This window comes from Conger conger, chromosome 4 (assembly GCF_963514075.1).
Source record: "Conger conger chromosome 4, fConCon1.1, whole genome shotgun sequence".
Lineage (NCBI taxonomy): Eukaryota > Metazoa > Chordata > Actinopteri > Anguilliformes > Congridae > Conger > Conger conger.
The window spans coordinates 44,219,042-44,236,413 of record NC_083763.1 but is presented as its reverse complement, the minus strand read 5'-3'; the positions used below and the strand labels follow the sequence as shown (position 1 = coordinate 44,236,413).

At 42.2% G+C, this 17,372-nt stretch overlaps 2 protein-coding genes across 3 annotated transcripts; one reads left to right on the top strand and one right to left on the bottom strand.

Annotated features, from left to right (window-relative positions):
* Positions 1–48: 48 nt before the first annotated feature.
* Positions 49–9,083, top strand: lrrc41 (leucine rich repeat containing 41). Of its 2 annotated transcripts, none has more exons than XM_061240383.1 (10): positions 49–392; positions 766–852; positions 1,330–1,400; positions 2,247–2,712; positions 2,818–3,063; positions 4,806–4,967; positions 5,215–5,313; positions 6,574–6,702; positions 6,797–6,869; positions 6,967–9,083. In XM_061240383.1, exons 1-10 carry the CDS (start codon positions 284–286, stop codon positions 7,184–7,186), a joined length of 1,662 nt encoding a protein of 553 aa, XP_061096367.1. In that variant the 5' UTR covers positions 49–283; the 3' UTR covers positions 7,187–9,083. The 2 variants fall into 2 exon arrangements, with proteins under 2 accessions (XP_061096367.1, XP_061096366.1); XM_061240382.1 differs by having other exon boundaries at positions 1,857–2,712.
* rad54l (RAD54 like) lies at positions 7,994–16,783 on the bottom strand. Its single transcript, XM_061240381.1, has 18 exons — positions 16,366–16,783; positions 16,172–16,255; positions 15,934–16,047; positions 15,432–15,492; positions 15,116–15,251; positions 14,201–14,270; positions 13,702–13,990; positions 13,209–13,333; positions 12,854–13,004; positions 12,567–12,693; positions 12,166–12,240; positions 11,827–11,957; positions 10,784–10,894; positions 10,463–10,586; positions 10,205–10,283; positions 9,757–9,936; positions 9,293–9,456; positions 7,994–8,491 (listed from the first exon to the last, which is right to left on the bottom strand). Exons 1-18 carry the CDS (start codon positions 16,366–16,368, stop codon positions 8,290–8,292), a joined length of 2,226 nt encoding a protein of 741 aa, XP_061096365.1. The 5' UTR covers positions 16,369–16,783; the 3' UTR covers positions 7,994–8,289.
* Positions 16,784–17,372: the final 589 nt, after the last annotated feature.

The following is a 17,372-nucleotide window of genomic DNA, read 5'->3' as shown; positions in this document are numbered from 1 at the left end:
TGCCAACTTCACGGAGCTCCTTGTGATCACCTTACCGGAAGTAAAACATTGCCTTCATTCATATCCTGCGGCCGCTGTGACGTCAGATCGGCAATTTTTTTCCTTCTCCAAAATAATATTTGCTTGACTTTTCTGTCAAAGTCCATAGGAGTCCATATTGGAACACTGTTAAATATTCGAGCGAAACAGCTAGTTTAGCTAGTTACACTGGTTATAGGGTGAGTCGGTTGTAAGCTTGATGCAGGCACGTATGAACTAGCCATAGGAAGTTATTTGTATCACCATGAGCAATGGGGAGACTGGTAATGTGTATACCAAAGTAGCTGCATTGAGAGAGATATGTATCAAAGGAGTGAGCGAACATATGACGGCTCTTGAAAAGCAAGTTTGGGGTAAGGAGTTTACCGTTATGTACAATTATGTGAAAACAGAGGATAACATTTACGCAGGATAGCTAACATTTTAATGTCGTTATAATCCTATAATACTGTTTCATAAAATAATAACTCCTGTCATTTTGAGAAATGTATTCATGTAACATATCTGTACATGCAGCTAATTACTTACATTCTAGTTTTGATCTTTTAATATGGTGTTGTTTAAACTATATTGTATCAACATAAAATATAATAGTGTGATCTCTGGTCGCAACTTTTTAGCAACAGCCCATTTTATGTGGGGTCGTTCAGATAAATATTAATATTAATTGTATTAAAAGGAAATAACAACGAGATTATTTTCTTAACTATTTACTTTGATATACAGATTTACCAGCTTCACTCATAAAGGACATCTTGCCTCATTTGAACATTTTTTATCTGGAAAGAATTGAGCCTGCTGCCAAACGCAAAGGTAAATGTTCGCAGGTGAATTTATTCCTATTGGGAAACCGGTGTATTGCCCTATGTCCAACTAAATCAAAACCACAAAATCATTTGTTGAGTATGTGATTGTGATCTTAATACAAGACCAAGACTTAATATAGGAAACCTAAACAATTTTTCTATGTTGTCAACTGCATACTTGTAACAAGCCAACCAGACAGAAATACAGTTTAAAAACCATGTGAAGCAAAATAAGCTGCAGTGTATTATTAAATATGTATTTCTATTTAATAAATGAAATTGGACGGAGGCTAATTGTAATACATTTTTTGTTTCATGAATTGTCATGTGGTAAAAGTTGTTCAGAGATCAACTCGTGTTTATGTGATATTCACCATTAGAAAATATTGTCATTTTTATTCAAATGTATGTGTGCTCTGTGTGGAGACAGTTTACTGGAATGTATTTTGCAGTGTGAAATGAGCGGGATTTATTTGCTGCTTAGGTGTGTCCACTGATGTTGTTTGGGCTGCTCTATGGAAAGATTTGGTAAAAGCATGGCGTTGCAGATCCAGGGTCAGTACTGTAAACCTATTTTTGTTTTACTTGAACTTCCTACACAGTTCCTTCAGCAGTGTTCTTTGAATGTTCATAAAATGCACCCTGATTTACATTAATTTAAAGTTTGTTTTTAAGTAAATTTCGACATCACTTCTCTTAAAATTCACCAGAAATATTTTTAAATCAGAAATGGGCAGTTCTAATCCAGGAGGGTGAGATTTCATGAGGCTTAAGCTTTTTTAACTAAAGAATGACAATAAAGTTATATGAAAAGCAATAGACCTTTCAAGCGTGGATGACAATTGCTCATCTGTGATTGAATATATATATTTTTTTATGTCAAAATTTTATTTTAGTTGCTGTAGCGCAACCATTTTAGATTCGTTTCCCCCTCCATAATTGTAGCTTCGGAGTGTGCTAATACTGTATTATATAGAGCTGTGGTTGACTAAAAAGATAATTTATTTTCAGACCACGGTCTCTGCTCATGAATGGAGGCATAAATGCCTTGAAAGGATTTTTCACCTGGCATTGTTTGGGCATATCCGATTGGACAGACCCTACCTTTCAAATCTCAGCTGGTCTTCCATCCTCTCTCTGACGGCTAATCATGTCCAGATCCTTTCTCTCTTTGGGTCTGCCAGAGAGATTTGCAAACTGGCTTCAGATGAATTGAGGCCAGTCTTGGCCACCTTGGAGAACAATGTCAGATGTATTAAACTACAGGACACCAGTGCCCTGTTTAAACAGGGCCATGCCGTCATGTTGTACATCTTTCATCGCCTTCTTGACCATGGATCAGTCAGGGATTTGGTCCTGACAAGGAGCCCTGACATAAGGCTTCTGACTTGGATTCTGCAGAATGACAGCGGAAATCAGTGCAGTATGCCACAGGCAGACACCCCACACCTTGGGTTTGGAGAAAGAAAAAGACCTTGCTTGCATGGAGAAAGTGCTTCCAGCTGTGGAACGTGCTTGATACCTGAAGATGAAAATTTAGGTGCCACGTTAACCAGATGTAGGGACACGTACAACGACGCATGCTTGACTCCATTAAAGCGTCCACGGTTAGACGTAGGACAAATGGCAGGAGCTGCTGAAACGAGTGCTGGGGGTCTCCCTTCTCAGTCCTTTTCATGGCAACATATGGACTCAGAGGGTCAGTTTCCTCCATTCACCCCATCCTGCAGTCTTAATGGGCAAATGTGTCCCAAAGGACAGATCCACTCCCTGGTCCTTGAAGTGTTAAAAGATAACTTCTCTAGGACGGTATCACCACTTCTGTCCTCCTCCATGTGTCTGCGCTCACTCCATCTTCACAGTGAGTGTAAGTATGAAAAAATCCCCCTCCAGATTTCAAATGCAACACCAGATTCTAAATAAATCATGGCAAACTATATGCTTAACTTTGAAATGTTTCATTTTGCTATAGGGGCCATTGAGGAAGCTGATGTGTTGGGGGTGATGGAAGCCCTTAAGGTGCTGTTTGAAAACCCCGCCTGCTCTCTGACTGACCTCAGTATTGGTTCAGTGTCATGCTCTATGCCAGTGTGTACCCTGCTGCTGCGCCTGCTGACTGCATGCCCAACCCTCAAGTCCTTCTCTTTGGAGGCCTCTCCTGTTTGCCACCAAACAAAGACTTGTGTGACTGCAGCTACTCAGCCTGCTGAAGACACTGGTAACAGCCTCTAATCATGGGGTCTTTTATCCAGCAGATTAATGGGAAGATTTCACTGAATATAGTCAGGTCCATAAATATTTGGACATTGACAAAGTTATTATTTTAGCTGTCTACCACAGGATATATAATATTGAAATGGGAAGTAAGTAATGAATATGAGCTTTTTAGCTTTCAGCCTTAATTTGAGCTATAAATATCATCAGTCTGGATATCTTACTCTCAGGTTGTCCTTCAAATGATGCATTTGATACATTTGATGCATTTGAATACTTCTATGGGAATTGCGGGGTGGGACTAGATTCAGCTGTGAATTATACTGATACAGCATAGGACACATCTGTTGGCTAAACTGCTTTAAGACGTAAAGGGTCCAAGGTATGAAATGAGCCTCAAACCATCATGCTGTTGTGAGATATGCAGCCGATATGGATGGATCATTTCAAGGGTTGTTTCTCCTGAATAATCTTTCCATTGGGTTCAGAAGGACAATTATTCAGCAGAAACAACCCTTGAAGTGATCCATCCATATCTACTGCATATCTGGTGTCAGAATGTGAATGGTCATGAATGTACATACTCTATGATTAACTTACAGGCACATGCAGGTTATATATGTCATTCTTTTAAAAATTGAAGAAGCCACATGACTCCTTTATTGTTCAGTGAAATAGATTTTTTTGAAGAGATCACTTGGGACTAACTAATGTCACAGCTACACAACCTATTTATATGTATTGTAAAATAGACATTAATACATTTACATTTACATTTACATTTTTGTCATTTGGCAGACGCTTTTAATCCAAAGCGATTTACAAGTGCATAGGTTCTACCATAAGTCAAAGCATCACATCCAGAACTAGCAAAATACACATGAAATGCTGTTCTAAACATAGTCGTCATCATAAGTGCAATTTTTCTTTTCCTTTTTCTTTTTTTTTTTTTGGGGGGGGGGGGGGGTTAGACAAGGATAGGGATATCAGAAAGGAGGGGCAGGGGAAATCAGGAGGGAGGACTAAGGTAGAGTTTGAAAAGGTGGGTTTTGAGTCTGCGTCGAAATAGGGGGAGGGATTCTGCTGTTCTGACAGTGGTAGGCAAGTCATTCCACCACTGAGGAACCAGAACGGAAAACAGGCGTGAACGTGCAGCTCGACCGCCAGGTGCACGTAGAGAAGGAACCATAAGGCGACCAGAGCTGGCAGACCGGAGTGGTCTAGCTGGGGAGTAGGGAGGGATTGTATGTAAGGTGGGGCAGTCCCCTTAGCAGCCTGAAATGCCAACACTAGGGCCTTGAAACGGATGCGTGCGGCAATAGGAAGCCAGTGGAGGCCAATGAGAAGCGGGGTGACATGAGCCGACCTGGGCTGACTGGTGATCAGGCGGGCTGCAGCATTCTGGATCAGCTGGAGGGGCTTGATGGCACAAGCTGGGAGACCGGCTAGGAGGGAGTTGCAGTAATCCAGGCGGGAAATGACGAGCGCCTGGACTAGGAGCTGGGTGGCTTTCTCAGTCAGGAGATGACGGATACGGCGTATATTATAGAGAAAGAACCTGCAGGTTCTGGCAGTGGAGGATACTTGTGGAGCCAGGGTGAGGCAGTTATCAAGAGTCACCCCAAGATTCTTTGCACAATACATTTCACAAACATAATGTATAAGCCTGCTGATGCTAAATGGATGCCAAAGAAATTACAGTAAGAAAGCTAATTGGCTCTGTATTGTTTTTTGTCTCTTTGCTAGTGTTTTCTCTCGAGAGGTTGTCCCTGAGATTCCCCCAAGTATGTGAAAACCTGGAGAGCTTGACACTGGTGCTGAGACGTGCCTCGAGTCTGACAGCACTTCACCTCATAGGGATCCATAATGGAGGCCAGAAGCTTGGCACCCTGCTGCAGTCCCTGCCAGGTAATACCAGCTGTTCAGGTTGGCATCCAAATAACAGCCTAGACTCAAAAATCTTAAATTATAAATTATTGCAATTAATACGTAGAAAGTCATGTTTAATGTAGATTGTACTTTTCACACTTTGGATCTTTCAGTTACAGATGAGTGCTGTCAGATGCCTGTCTTTTTTGCATGCACAAAACATTCTGATTTTCAGGGGAACATATGTGTCATTCTTTCTTTAATTGTATTTCTGTACTTTCTGTAGAGTTGAATCCAAACCTAAAATCCCTGTCCCTGGATGATGTCAACTTGGCTAATTGTCACAATGAAGTTCTAAATCTCCTGAACAACTCAAAGTTGGAAGGTAAATTCTAGCTTCAAAGCCAGTTGGATGGATTACAAATCGTGTTGTTGACATAACGTGACACATAGCACTAAAACAGAATGTGTGAATGTTTTATTTGCCTGAAAATGAAGTTGAAGCATTTACAGTGGGATCAAAAATTATTGGCACCCCTGACAGAAAATGAACAAACAATACTCAAAAAAATTAGAAACAATATATTTATAGACAAACTCGAAATACCAACATGTGATAAATACTGCTATATTAATGTTTCAATGGAACCAACAAAAATCATTTACAACTGGGGTTGCACTAAGTACTAGGTGAAGGGTGCCAATAATTCGGAAACCTTGATTTTGTTGAAATTTATTTTTTATTAAATGATTATGATTTTGGTTGTTTCCATTGAAACATTAATAAAGTACAGTATTTGGCACATGTTGGTGTATTACCTTTCTCTATAATTATATTATAATTTTTTAAGCCTTGTTTTTGCATTGCTGGTGAGGGGTGCCAATAATTCGTGAGCCCACTGTAGCTTATTTCAAACTTGGAATATTCAAATGTCTACCATTTAGTGGAAATATTATTTACTTAAATGTATTATTTAAAAATATATATATATTTGAAATGTATTCACGGAACCAATGTTAAAATCCTTAAGAACCATAATTTTTAAAAGAGGAATGAATGCAAATAAACGGACTCGGGCCAGTGTGACTTATCGGGTTAATGCTGGCCACTTCTACCAAACTATCCCTCCTGTAGTGTATGCTGGTAGCTAAACACCTGTTCACATACTGGTTTAATTCACTTGCTCTAAATGTGTAGAAATGCTGCTTTAAAAGGGACAGTTCACTTTCTGGGTTTAAAAAAATAAATAACATTCCACTTTTAATGTGTTTTCAATTCTCTCAGAAACTTTTATGTGCAAAGAAGGATATTTTAGATAGATGTTTCTTATGATCAGTCAGCTTTACAGTGTGGCATTCTGAGGTTTATGGTCGGAAGCAAATAAAAAAATGCACTTGAGCTTGTACAGTGACATTATGTCCAGAGGCTCTACATACAGTATGAGTACTAATTCTGTAATGTATATTCACATTACTAAAAAGTAAATTACCCAAAACCAATTGGGGGAAAAAAAATGCCAAAAAACTCAAAGTTAAGAGTTAAAGCATAATACAGTACATCGTTGCAGTAACATTAACTGTAATGTTGGCGTTCATATTCGGCTTTCAGCATGGTCTTGTGTTTTTATGATGTCTCCATCCTCAGATGCACACTTCAAAGACTGTCGACTCCTGGAGAAATGTGAAGTGAAGGAGGACTTTCTTCTGCCTTTTGTGACTGCACTGAAAGGGCTCTTGTCACTTCGCTCCCTCACATTATCCCAAAACCGCCTGGGTAAAATATTGTCCATTTAGCAACACATTATTAATTCCAGACGGATTCATTTGACATTGTTTTAATGCAAAATCTTTTGTCTGTTTTTAAACAGCCAATGGTATAATTGCACTGGGAGACCTATTTTCAGGAGATTCTCCTTCCAGGATACAGAGACTGGACATCAGGTACTGACAAAAGTATTCACATGATTTTACAAATGTATGCTTGTATCAATATTTAAAGCTGTTGAAGTATTTCCATTTTCTCCTGTTTCTTTTTCAGCTCCAACTACATTTTACCGACGGGACTGCTGGAATTTGGGAGACGGTTGGAGTACAGCCCTCCACCGCCTGGACTGACTGTAGATCTGCAGTGCAACCCCCTCGATCGTGACCCCCAGGTCACAGAGGAAGCTCTGCTGAAGCTTCGCCCTCTTTGCTGTGTCCTCACAGATGACTGGAATTCCAGAACTACTATGGCTGACCACATTAGTGTCATGTGATCGGTGATGTGGTTGGGGAATACTTCTACCTCAGATCACAAGTAACACTCTGGATTTTACTTTTACATGCAAGTTACGTATGTTTTGATAAAATTGTGGAAAACCAGAAGCTGATGTATTTTAAACATTTTCCAAATAAATACCTTATAACGGTTATAACGGAGAAGAAGTGTGCCCAAGTGTTGTGGACAGATGAGACTAAGATCAACCTGTCCCAGAGTGATTTAAAGTGTGGAAAAAAGGAACAGTTCGCATGACCCAAAGCCACCTCATCTGTCAATTTGTCCAATTACTTTTGGTCCCTTTAAATTGGAGCTTCATGTCTATTGCTGCCAATGGCTCTACCACCACATAGCTAGGTACGCCTTTCCCCTTCAGCAGATGGGGTAGGAGGCTAGGCAACCTCCTGGCTGCGGCCTACCAGGTTGGCAGTGCATCATAGTTATGACAGCATGGTTGTTTTATATTATTTTCAAGTTGAGAATCCTGCATAGAATGCCTTTAATCATCCCCTAGTTTTTCTGCACTGGTGGAACTCAGTTTCCCTTTCGCTGTCAAATACTTTGTGATCATGAAATGAAATAAAATCACTAAATGCAATCCACCATCATCATCTCATCGATGTAATATCATCGTAGATAATGAAATATCCCCATTTAACTACGCCATTCATCCCATCACAAATGGGATAATTACAAGACAAGGAGTTTTACGCTCTCAAGCCAATCCCGGCTTGTCTTCCCCAACGGGAGCTGAAATATTTGTATTATTAACACTTTGTAAGAAAATCTGTGGTTTCATATCGGATAGATTTGAAAGGTTTATTTACTAAAGGGCCATTAATACATATTTACACCATAAATAAAACAAACAAACAAACAAACAAAAAACTATGAAAGGAAAAACAAGGTCCACACGCTGAAATAGTCTCATCAGTGACATGTCAGTTTCATACCAAAACACTGAGGGAGGTCTGTGAATGGCAGGGTAAGGTGGTCACTCAAGATTAAGGTGGGACTCGCATGAACAACCGTTCCATCTTGCTCTCAACACCTAGGCCAGGATTTGGCCCCTCGCACACAAATTCCCAGTGCGACTGGCATTCACACCACCCCTCTCTGGTCTTCGTGGGAACGCTGGTGGAAGACGAAGGACACAGCGGCGTCCCAGGAGGACTGTAGCACGGCGTCCTTCAGGCCCCTCTTGTCGGCGCAGTGGTGCCACTGGGACAGGTCGCTGGTGCAGTCCGAATCCTCCGGAGGGGGGCGTACCTGCCGCCCATTCACACAGCGCCGGCAGCGGAACCTGGGGACGCACGGCCAGGCAGACTTACAGGGCGGATCGAATTCCTCACGTTTTAAACTCCAACAATCCTTTCAGTTCCAAGAGTGCCATATGGCACTCAAGCACAACTACCACAAAATCCCAAGAGTGCCCTATGGCTCGATATTATACCTTTTCAACCAATCAAAATGACTGCTATGGGACTGGGACTGAAAGGGTTAAGGAGCAAAACCAACATAATTTGAATAGCTGTCATTGTAGTTTGAGCTTTGCATTACCCGACGAGTGTACCAATGTCAGACCTGGGTCAAATATGACATTCAAATATTTTTCTATGCTTTGCTGAGCTTGTCTGGTGCATTGGAACCCATATAATACATCTAAACACGACGTTCTGGTCTTGGTTGGCTCAATTGCACCAGGCAAAATCAAGAAAAGTATTTGATGGATTCAAAAAAAATTATGGATTAGCCTCTGGTCTGATGTGTACTTATGTTTTGTTGTCATTACTAATGGTTGATTGGGTTGTTGGTTGGGTCACCTCTTCAAGCTGCAAGCTCTCCCTGCCCCTCCCTAGCTCCCTGTAAACTGTTTATTGTTTAATTTATTTGTGTGGTGCGGTAATAAAAAATAAAAAATATTCAATGATCAAATAAGCCTAGTCTTATCTTGGTTGTGCTGTTAGTAGTTGATATTGTACTTGACTCTAGGGTCATTCAGTGCACTTGTCCCTGGTTATGGGTACGCACTTTAAGAGTGTCTGCCAAATGCCATAAATGTAATGTAATGTCTGGTTCTGATTGTGTGGCTTTGCTCCTGTACCTGTTGTGTGTGTCGCTGGCAGTGTCCTCGGTGAGAGTGAAGAGCTCTTTCAGCTCCTCCAGGGAGAAGTGTCTCTCCACATCCTGCTCCTCATCCACCACACAGCTGCTCAGGGCTTTCTTATGGGCTTGTCTCTGCAGGATCTTCTCCTCGATTGTGCCGGTCTGCACAAGAAAATGTATTTATTTATTATAAGCAGTCCCTTCCATACATGGAAAAGCAAGGTCAATTCCTTTGTTTTTGCTATAGACTGAATACAACTGAGTTTGAGGTCAAAAGATGTACATGAGATGGCAGATGAGAATTTGAGATTTTATTTCCTGGTATTTTTATCTAGAATTGTTAAACAACTTAGAACATATCACCTTTTGTATCTGACCACCCAATTTTTAGGTGAGCAAAAGCACTGGAAACTGACAGTTGTTTATAGTTGCCCAGATTGTCTGTCTCATTCGCAGTCTCACCGAAAGCAGCCTATAAATGTAGCAGGTCTTCTTCTGCCCATCCCTCCAGACTCGAGCCATGGCTTGCTCATCATTGGCTGGGTTCCAGTCAGGGTCAAACATCACAAGGCGATTTGCTCCAATAAGATTTAAGCCACACCCTCCGGCCTTGCTGCTCAGCATAAAGATGAACTCTGGGTTCTGGACGGAGGGGAAAAAAAATCTCACACTGCACACTTCTGTCTTATCAAGTGTTTTAGTCTTCCGTCTTTTCACTCAAGCAGAAAATATTAGCTTGTTTTGTCACTTTCTGCTTATCAGGGGAAATTATCCCATTGGAAAATCATGAAATGAGTCAAAAGCAATCATTGGCAATCATTTTGTCTTATTTAGCAAAAAAAAAAGTCATAAAGATAAGATTAAGTCTAAATATAAGACTAAAATACAGTAGTAGCAGCTTCATACTCACAGAGAGGCAGTTGAATCGCTCTACAATCTTTGCCCTTTTTTTGATCGACATTGTGCCATCCAGTCGAACATAGAGGTACCTATTGAAAAGATCAAATTAGTTTTACGTTTCACTGATAGAGGATGACACCCAAGGACACCATACAGATTAGCTGAGGACACAGTACAGATTAATTGAGGAGTTAGTCACTGAAGTAGTTGTACCCAATTATTGCACTGACTTTACTGGAAACACATTCAATCACACGCAATTTATTACCTCCGAGATCGGCAGAGCTTCTCAAAGAGGTCCAGAGTCTGTGTGTAGTTTGAGACGAGCACCACCTTGTCACTGGTGGTGCTTCTGGTCATGGCCAGAATATAATCCAGAACTAACATCTTTCCTGGAACACAAACCACAAGATTTAGGCCTTGTCTATAAGGGTAAAGGCAAAACCCCTTGCAACAAGTTGATGAAGTAAAGACCAAGTGCTGATTTAATTGTCCTAAAAAGGCCTGCTGTAAAATAATGCCCACTGTTTCAGCCAAATAAACCGACGGCATGTGCAGAACAATACAGTAGCCTTTCGTGCAGCCTTACCGGAGAGCTGGGGCTCCACTGCTTTAGTGGAGTATCCTGTGGGAAAGAGCTCCAGTGCCCCTTCAAAGCCCTCCTCCCTCTCCATGCACTTGTCATACACGAGAGCTGGGTCTGAAAGCCAAACAGAGTGAGCTACACCAATGTAATAATTCTGTACATCCATTAACATGAAAAAATGTATCTCGGACACAGCCTGTGCGATATTGATTTTAGAAATATAGTTGCGTATTCAGTATTTGTCACTACTACAATGTTGTAGTGCTCTATTAATATAGATGGATTCACAAATGTATCATGTTTACAAATGCATGTGTATTAATAGAGAAGTGGTCCATTCAGTGTTAGCACAATTGCATTAACACTCAGGCAATGTGGCAGTGTTAATGAGCACAGACGCATTAAAACTCAGGCCGTGTGGCAGTGTTAATGAGCACAGACGCATTAACACTCAGGCAGTGCTAATGAGCACAGAAGCATTAACACTCAGGCAGTGTTAATGAGCATAGACGCATTAACGCTCAGGCAGTGTGGCAGTGTTAATGAGCACAGACGCATTAAAACTCAGGCCGTGTGGCAGTGTTAATGAGCACAGACGCATTAACACTCAGGCAGTGGTGTAGTGTTAGTGAGCACAGACGCATTAACACTCAGGCAGTGGTGTAGTGTTAGTGAGCACAGACGCATTAACACTCAGGCAGTGGTGTAGTGTTAGTGAGCACAGACGCATTAACACTCAGGCCGTGTGGCAGTGTTAATGAGCACAGACGCATTAACACTCAGGCAGTGGTGTAGTGTTAGTGAGCACAGACGCATTAACACTCAGGCAGTGGTGTAGTGTTAGTGAGCACAGACGCATTAACACTCAGGCAGTGGTGTAGTGTTAGTGAGCACAGACGCATTAACACTCAGGCCGTGTGGCAGTGCTAATCAGCACAGACGCATTAACACTCAGGCACTGGTGTAGTGTTAGTGAGCACAGACACATTAACACTGGAGCCGTTTTAGGGCAGACACATTAACGCTGGGGCAGTGGAGTAACTCACGGTTACAGAGTTTCTTGAGGGTGGTGATGGAGGAGAGGGAGGACATGCTGATCTTGCCCTTCTGCAGCTCCTCTGCTGGCTTGGCCTGCTTCAGGAACTGCTTGTACAGCTCCGTCTGAAGAGGGGTCAGCCTGCAGAGAGAGAAGGGTTACTGACTGGCATTACAGCAAACAAGACATTTGGCTAAAAGGTTTTACACCGTGAACACAAATAAGAAGAATACCTGGCCATACAATCATTGTAAATCGCATGAAATACAGTTTTCAGACAGCCGAGAGGTACAGTATAATTGTAAATTTTCAATACAAAGTTTCAATCTACCCAGGGTTTTGGCAATACCTGCAAAAGACGACCTGTTCGATCTTCACGGGCAGATACTTGGACAGAATGTCAGAGGTCCTCCTGATCAAACACCTGATGAAAGTACAGTTGCAGTCAATACAGCAAATACAGCACCGTGTCACATTCAATTCAATTTTATTTGTTTAGCGCCTCTCACAGAAGACTGTGCCAAAGACGCTTTACAGAGTAACAGAAGGGGAAAAAATGGGAAATACCAGCCCAGTTCTAATCTCCCAAATTACATGAAAAAAAAAAAAAAAAAAAAATTAAATTAAAAACTCCCTAGTGGAAACCTCAAGAGAAACCCAGCTGTAGGGGGACGTCCATCCTCCACTGGCCTATAGGTTGAGATGCCATTACGTGCGTTTTCCAGCAAGTGTCGATAGTGGTTCTCTCACCGGTTTACGATGCCAATGAGCTCTTTCAGCTTTTCCTCTCCACACTGCCGATCTTCGTCACTGGCATCAGCATCACGTCCCTTCAGGATCGGCACCTCAAAGCGTTTCTTAAACTCCTGAGCAGTCCCTGAGAAAGACAACAACTACCTTGTAAGGGGGGGTACACCTAAGTCGGCCATTTTAAAAGTTGTGATCCTTTCATTGGGTGCAAAGCTTGGTGGCCACTAGCTCATCCACTGACTTTATTTAAATTGGGTTTCTGTAAGGAAAACTGAACACCTACTCACCCAGGATGCCAGCGTTGACAAAGTGCACCAGGCTAAAGTACTCCAGCAGGTCGTTCTGAATGGGAGTCCCAGAGATGAGCACCCGGCGCTGGGCGTTCATGGTGTTCAGAGCCAAATATGTCTGGTTGTCTGAGTTTTTCAGTCTATGACCCTAAAAAAGAAATAAACATAAATGTAACATAAGTGTGTTGGCTATGACTACAAGTAACCTTGCTGAACCGTTTCACACTGGTTAAATGTACAGACCAGTTCTGATTCAAACACAAGTATTCAGAGCAAGCGTGATACTTGTGAGCATTTCTTACATGCATTAGTACTTTACAGGTTTTATGTGGAGCTTAATTTCTGGTCATACCTCATCGCAGATGACCAAACCAACTTTGCCTTTGTGCAAGACGTTAGTGTGTAGGCGAAAGGTCTCGTATGAAATGATCAGGATGGGAGAAGGGACCCTCAAGCCATGCTGGGCCATGAAGTTTTCTGTAAACCCACATACAAAGCACTCAATGGAGATATTTGAAATATGCAGTTATTCTTTTTACTTACTCAAAAGGCACAAATTATAATGAATCTGGGGCATCCTGTAGCCTAGTGCCTAAGGTACATGACTGGGACACGGAAGGTTGGTGGTTCATGTGACAAAGTGATCCGAACCCGGTGTAGGTGTATCTGCTCAGCTGTTAGGCCCTTGAGCAAGATCTTGAACCCCACAATACTCCAGCGGTGATTGTCCCCTGATTAGTCTTATCAACCGTAAGTCAGCATCAGCTAAATAACAAATAACAGCATCAGCTAAGTAACAGATTATCATTACAAAAGTCAGACTTCCAACTACTGTAAATGCCTACCCAGCTTCCTGTCGATCTCCTCCTTCGACCCGCCGTCGATGGCGAGGGGCTGGATGCGGTTGCCCAGCCATTTTCCCACCTCATTGGACCAGTTCCGCACCAGGCTGGACGGGGACACCACGATGGCCTTGTCGATCTCGGGCTTGGCGTCAGGGCTCTGGCGCAGCAGAGTCCACATCAGAGCGATGCACTGCAGGGTCTTCCCCAGGCCCATCTCGTCAGCCATGATACAGCCGAAGGAATCCCCGATACGCCTCCCCGTCACACAGTCCCACAGGAACTTCACTCCCTACAGGGCGGGAAAAGGAGGGCCATCACCTTACACAGGCCACTTCCCCTCTGAACCGTGAGTGAAACCTTGAACCTTGAGTGATCACCCAAAAAAATGAGCGAGCTCAACTCAATGTTTGGATGATAACTCTCTCCAATGTAAGCTCGAGGACGAATTGTAAACTGTGAAAAAAGATCATTGCTGCAGCCTGGACCGGACTTGCTATACCTCTCTTTGATGGGGTCGTAGGACTTTCCCAAGCACAGGATCCACAACAACATGTACAGGTAGCTTCTCTCTGCACAAAAAAAGAAAAAGAAAGTGCATTTATTGTATGCTTTCACAAGCTTTAAAACACAGGTCGCAATAAATGCATGAGGCTGCTCTGGGGATATATAATAATTAATAATAATTTTGTCAACGCTTTTATCCAGAGTGACTAACAGTTGATTAGGCTAAGTAGGGGATAATCCCCCTGGAGCAATGTGGGTTTAAGGGCCTTGCTCAAGGGCCCAACACCTGTGCAGATCTTATCATGACTACACCAGGGCTTGAACCACCAACTGCCCGGGTCCCAGTGTCGAGGACCCGGCCCTAGGCCCTCCTGATGAGAGATTGACAGAAGATGGGTTAGGCAGGAATGCATTGTTAACCCCTCGCACACGCCAATGGGGTAGGAGTAAAAGCTCCCGTAAGAGGAGAAGTATATGGTACAAGATAAATGTACAACCGTATATGGATACTGAGGAGTCTGAAGTCAGAGGACTTAGATTCAGGGTTTTAGAGAGCAAGGCTAAAGGCCTGACTGAGGCCATGCGTAGAATGTGTTCTAGCATGACCATGGAAGATGCTGAACACGCAGAACGGAAAATTGGAGACCCAGGGAGTTTTGCAGCAGTCATGTACCTTAGCCACTAGGCTACGGGCTGCCCCGCATATATAATGAAGCAGGATTACATACTTCACTGGATAAAATAATCCAGTAAAACCCGGAACCCTTCCAAAACTTGAATATGGACTGAAGTAAAAACAGCGGTTCCTGTTTTACTCTGTGAACTTAAGCGGCTAACTCAGTTATCCTGCTTTGTGATATACCCCCCAGTTTATCACACTTCAGCTCAGTCAGGTTTGAGCTTCACTCACTTTTCTGCCTTTATAAGGTCATGAGCCCCGAGAGCAGGGGGCTCATACAGAACCAGAGCCCCCTCTTCAAAAGGGTCGTGCAGCGCCTTCCGGACCCCCGCACGCTTTAAACCCAACGCCCGGATCCCCAGGGAACCTGTGAATACAAATGCAAAGAATCAAGTTGTCACTTCAGATAGAAAAATAATCAGGAGAGTAAACCTGCATGAAACCTCCAGGCAAATGAACATAGTCAAAAACAATTTATCAATAACAATAATCTAAAAAGGAAATTAATTGGGAACGGTTGTTATAGCCAATAAACCACACACAGTACCTGAGTAGTTTGGAATTGGAATCTTGAATGGTTTGGAGAGAATACTACGAATGAAGGCTTCCTAGGGACGCAAAAATAAGTAAATGAACACTTAACACTGAACATGAACACTGAATCCGCCTAAAGTTTTTGCGACCACCTCATAATGTAATCAGAGATTATGCAATGATGAAGCCTACATTTAAGCAAATTTCCCCTGGCTAAACTGATTTAAGTAGAAAACCGACATGGGCCGACATGGCTCAGGCATTAAGAGCAGTCATCTGGCAGTCGGAGGGTTGCCGGCTCTATCCCCCGCCCGGGCTGTGTTGAAGTGTCCCTGAGCAAGACACCTAACCCCCAAATGCTCCTGACGAGCTGGTCGGCGCCTTGCATGGCAGCCAATCGCCGTTGGTGTGTAAGTGTGTGTATGAATGAGTGAATGAGAAGCATCAATCGTACAGCGCTTTGGATAAAGGCGCTATATAAATGCCAACCATTTACCAAAACCCAAAGAACTTACATGTTTAGTGCCGTCCAGACAGACCAGGCGGTTGGTCAGTTGTGTCAAGGGTTTTCTGAAGGGGGAAATATAGTTTTCTCGGATTTCTGCTTCACCTTTCCGTCGCTTTTGAACCTTGGAAAAACATAGCCAAGTCTGACAGCTGAACCACAAATATACATAGCTACAGCTACAATTATTTAAGGTTTGTAGCTAGCTAACTTTAAACATAAGTGATAACCCAAATGCCATCACGAACTGTTTCTGGATGCCAGTCCTCATCTTCAGATGAATCTGCCCCTTGTTTCCTCTTGGCAACCTGGCTTGGCGCAAGGCTTCTCCTCTGAATAGGCAACGTGAGAAGTTATGAGACGTAAAAAAATATTAACTACAACGAAAAGCATGCATGTTTAGCCAGTTACATAGTTAGCTAGGCTAAAGTCAGCTACTTACCATTCTCTTCCTGGTAACGCACGATTATACGCAAAACGACATTTCATAATACAATACTTTATTAACTAAAACTAAGATATTCTATTTCTGTATCAGCTTATCAAGTAGATTTCCAAAAAGCATGCCATTTCTTCAAACTGCAGCAAATTCGCCGTTGCGTTAGTCTAACTTTTGCTAGTTAGCTATGCTACCAGACGAGCTAACGAACTGTTTAGAATATATGCTGTGCTATTGCATTAATATTAAATCGATCTTAAACACCTGCAAACGACATCGTTATAGTACGATCTCCGATTGTTCGTTTACGGTGTGTAACTCTGTCTGAAGTACTTATCGTTAGATATCAAATGTAGTTCATGTTAAGTAAGGAGAGATGGAAACGAAAGCTTAGCGACAGACCCATGTTTACATATTACATATTCCGCGCGCCAGAGGTAACCTACGGAGAGCAGGATTAACCAAACCTAATATCGCGTTTTAGAAACCGGGCGATTTTGTTCCAGCCATTTCAATCTCAGTTTAATCAACAAGAGCCCATATAAATACAGCGATAATACAGGTTCATTATGCTTCATTTATGCACAGTTCATGGTTGCTCAAATCAAGCTGATTGGGAGACAGACAAGTTATAATTTAATTTGCCAATTTTTTACCGCCACCAGGAAGAAGAAACGCAAAGGCTGTCAACAGAAGGAAGAGCAAGGTAGATTGATATAAATTGGTAAGGTCTTACAAAAATTGAATATATAGGTACGAGTTTGTTCGGATCACTTTGTCACTGGTAAGTTTAACTAGAATGCGTTCTATCATGGAACTTCCTCATATTGAAGCTAACATGAGTGAACTGAGAAATCCCAAGGGTCAGTTTTACCAAGTTTAAAGTCCAAATTAGAGGCTTAATAACTTGCTACGAGGTACTTTACAACAGAATCAGCTAATAGATGTTGTGGCACCATGATTATTTATATATCCGATTCATAACTGGTTTGGGCGTAAAGGCATTAGCC

Bases quoted from the DNA above. Each gene is read 5' to 3' on its own strand.
- lrrc41 (XM_061240382.1), top strand. From the start codon at position 284: ATGAGCAATGGGGAGACTGGTAATGTGTATACCAAAGTAGCTGCATTG. The intron at 853-1,329 runs GTAAATGTTCGC...TTTGCTGCTTAG, and splicing joins GCCTGCTGCCAAACGCAAAG to GTGTGTCCACTGATGTTGTT. The intron at 3,064-4,805 runs GTAACAGCCTCT...TCTCTTTGCTAG, and splicing joins TCAGCCTGCTGAAGACACTG to TGTTTTCTCTCGAGAGGTTG.
- rad54l (XM_061240381.1), bottom strand. The intron at 11,958-12,165 runs GTATTGCCAAAA...CTCTCTCTGCAG, and splicing joins GAACAGGTCGTCTTTTGCAG to GCTGACCCCTCTTCAGACGG. The intron at 9,937-10,204 runs GTGAGTATGAAG...CCCTCCGTCCAG, and splicing joins AGCGATTCAACTGCCTCTCT to AACCCAGAGTTCATCTTTAT.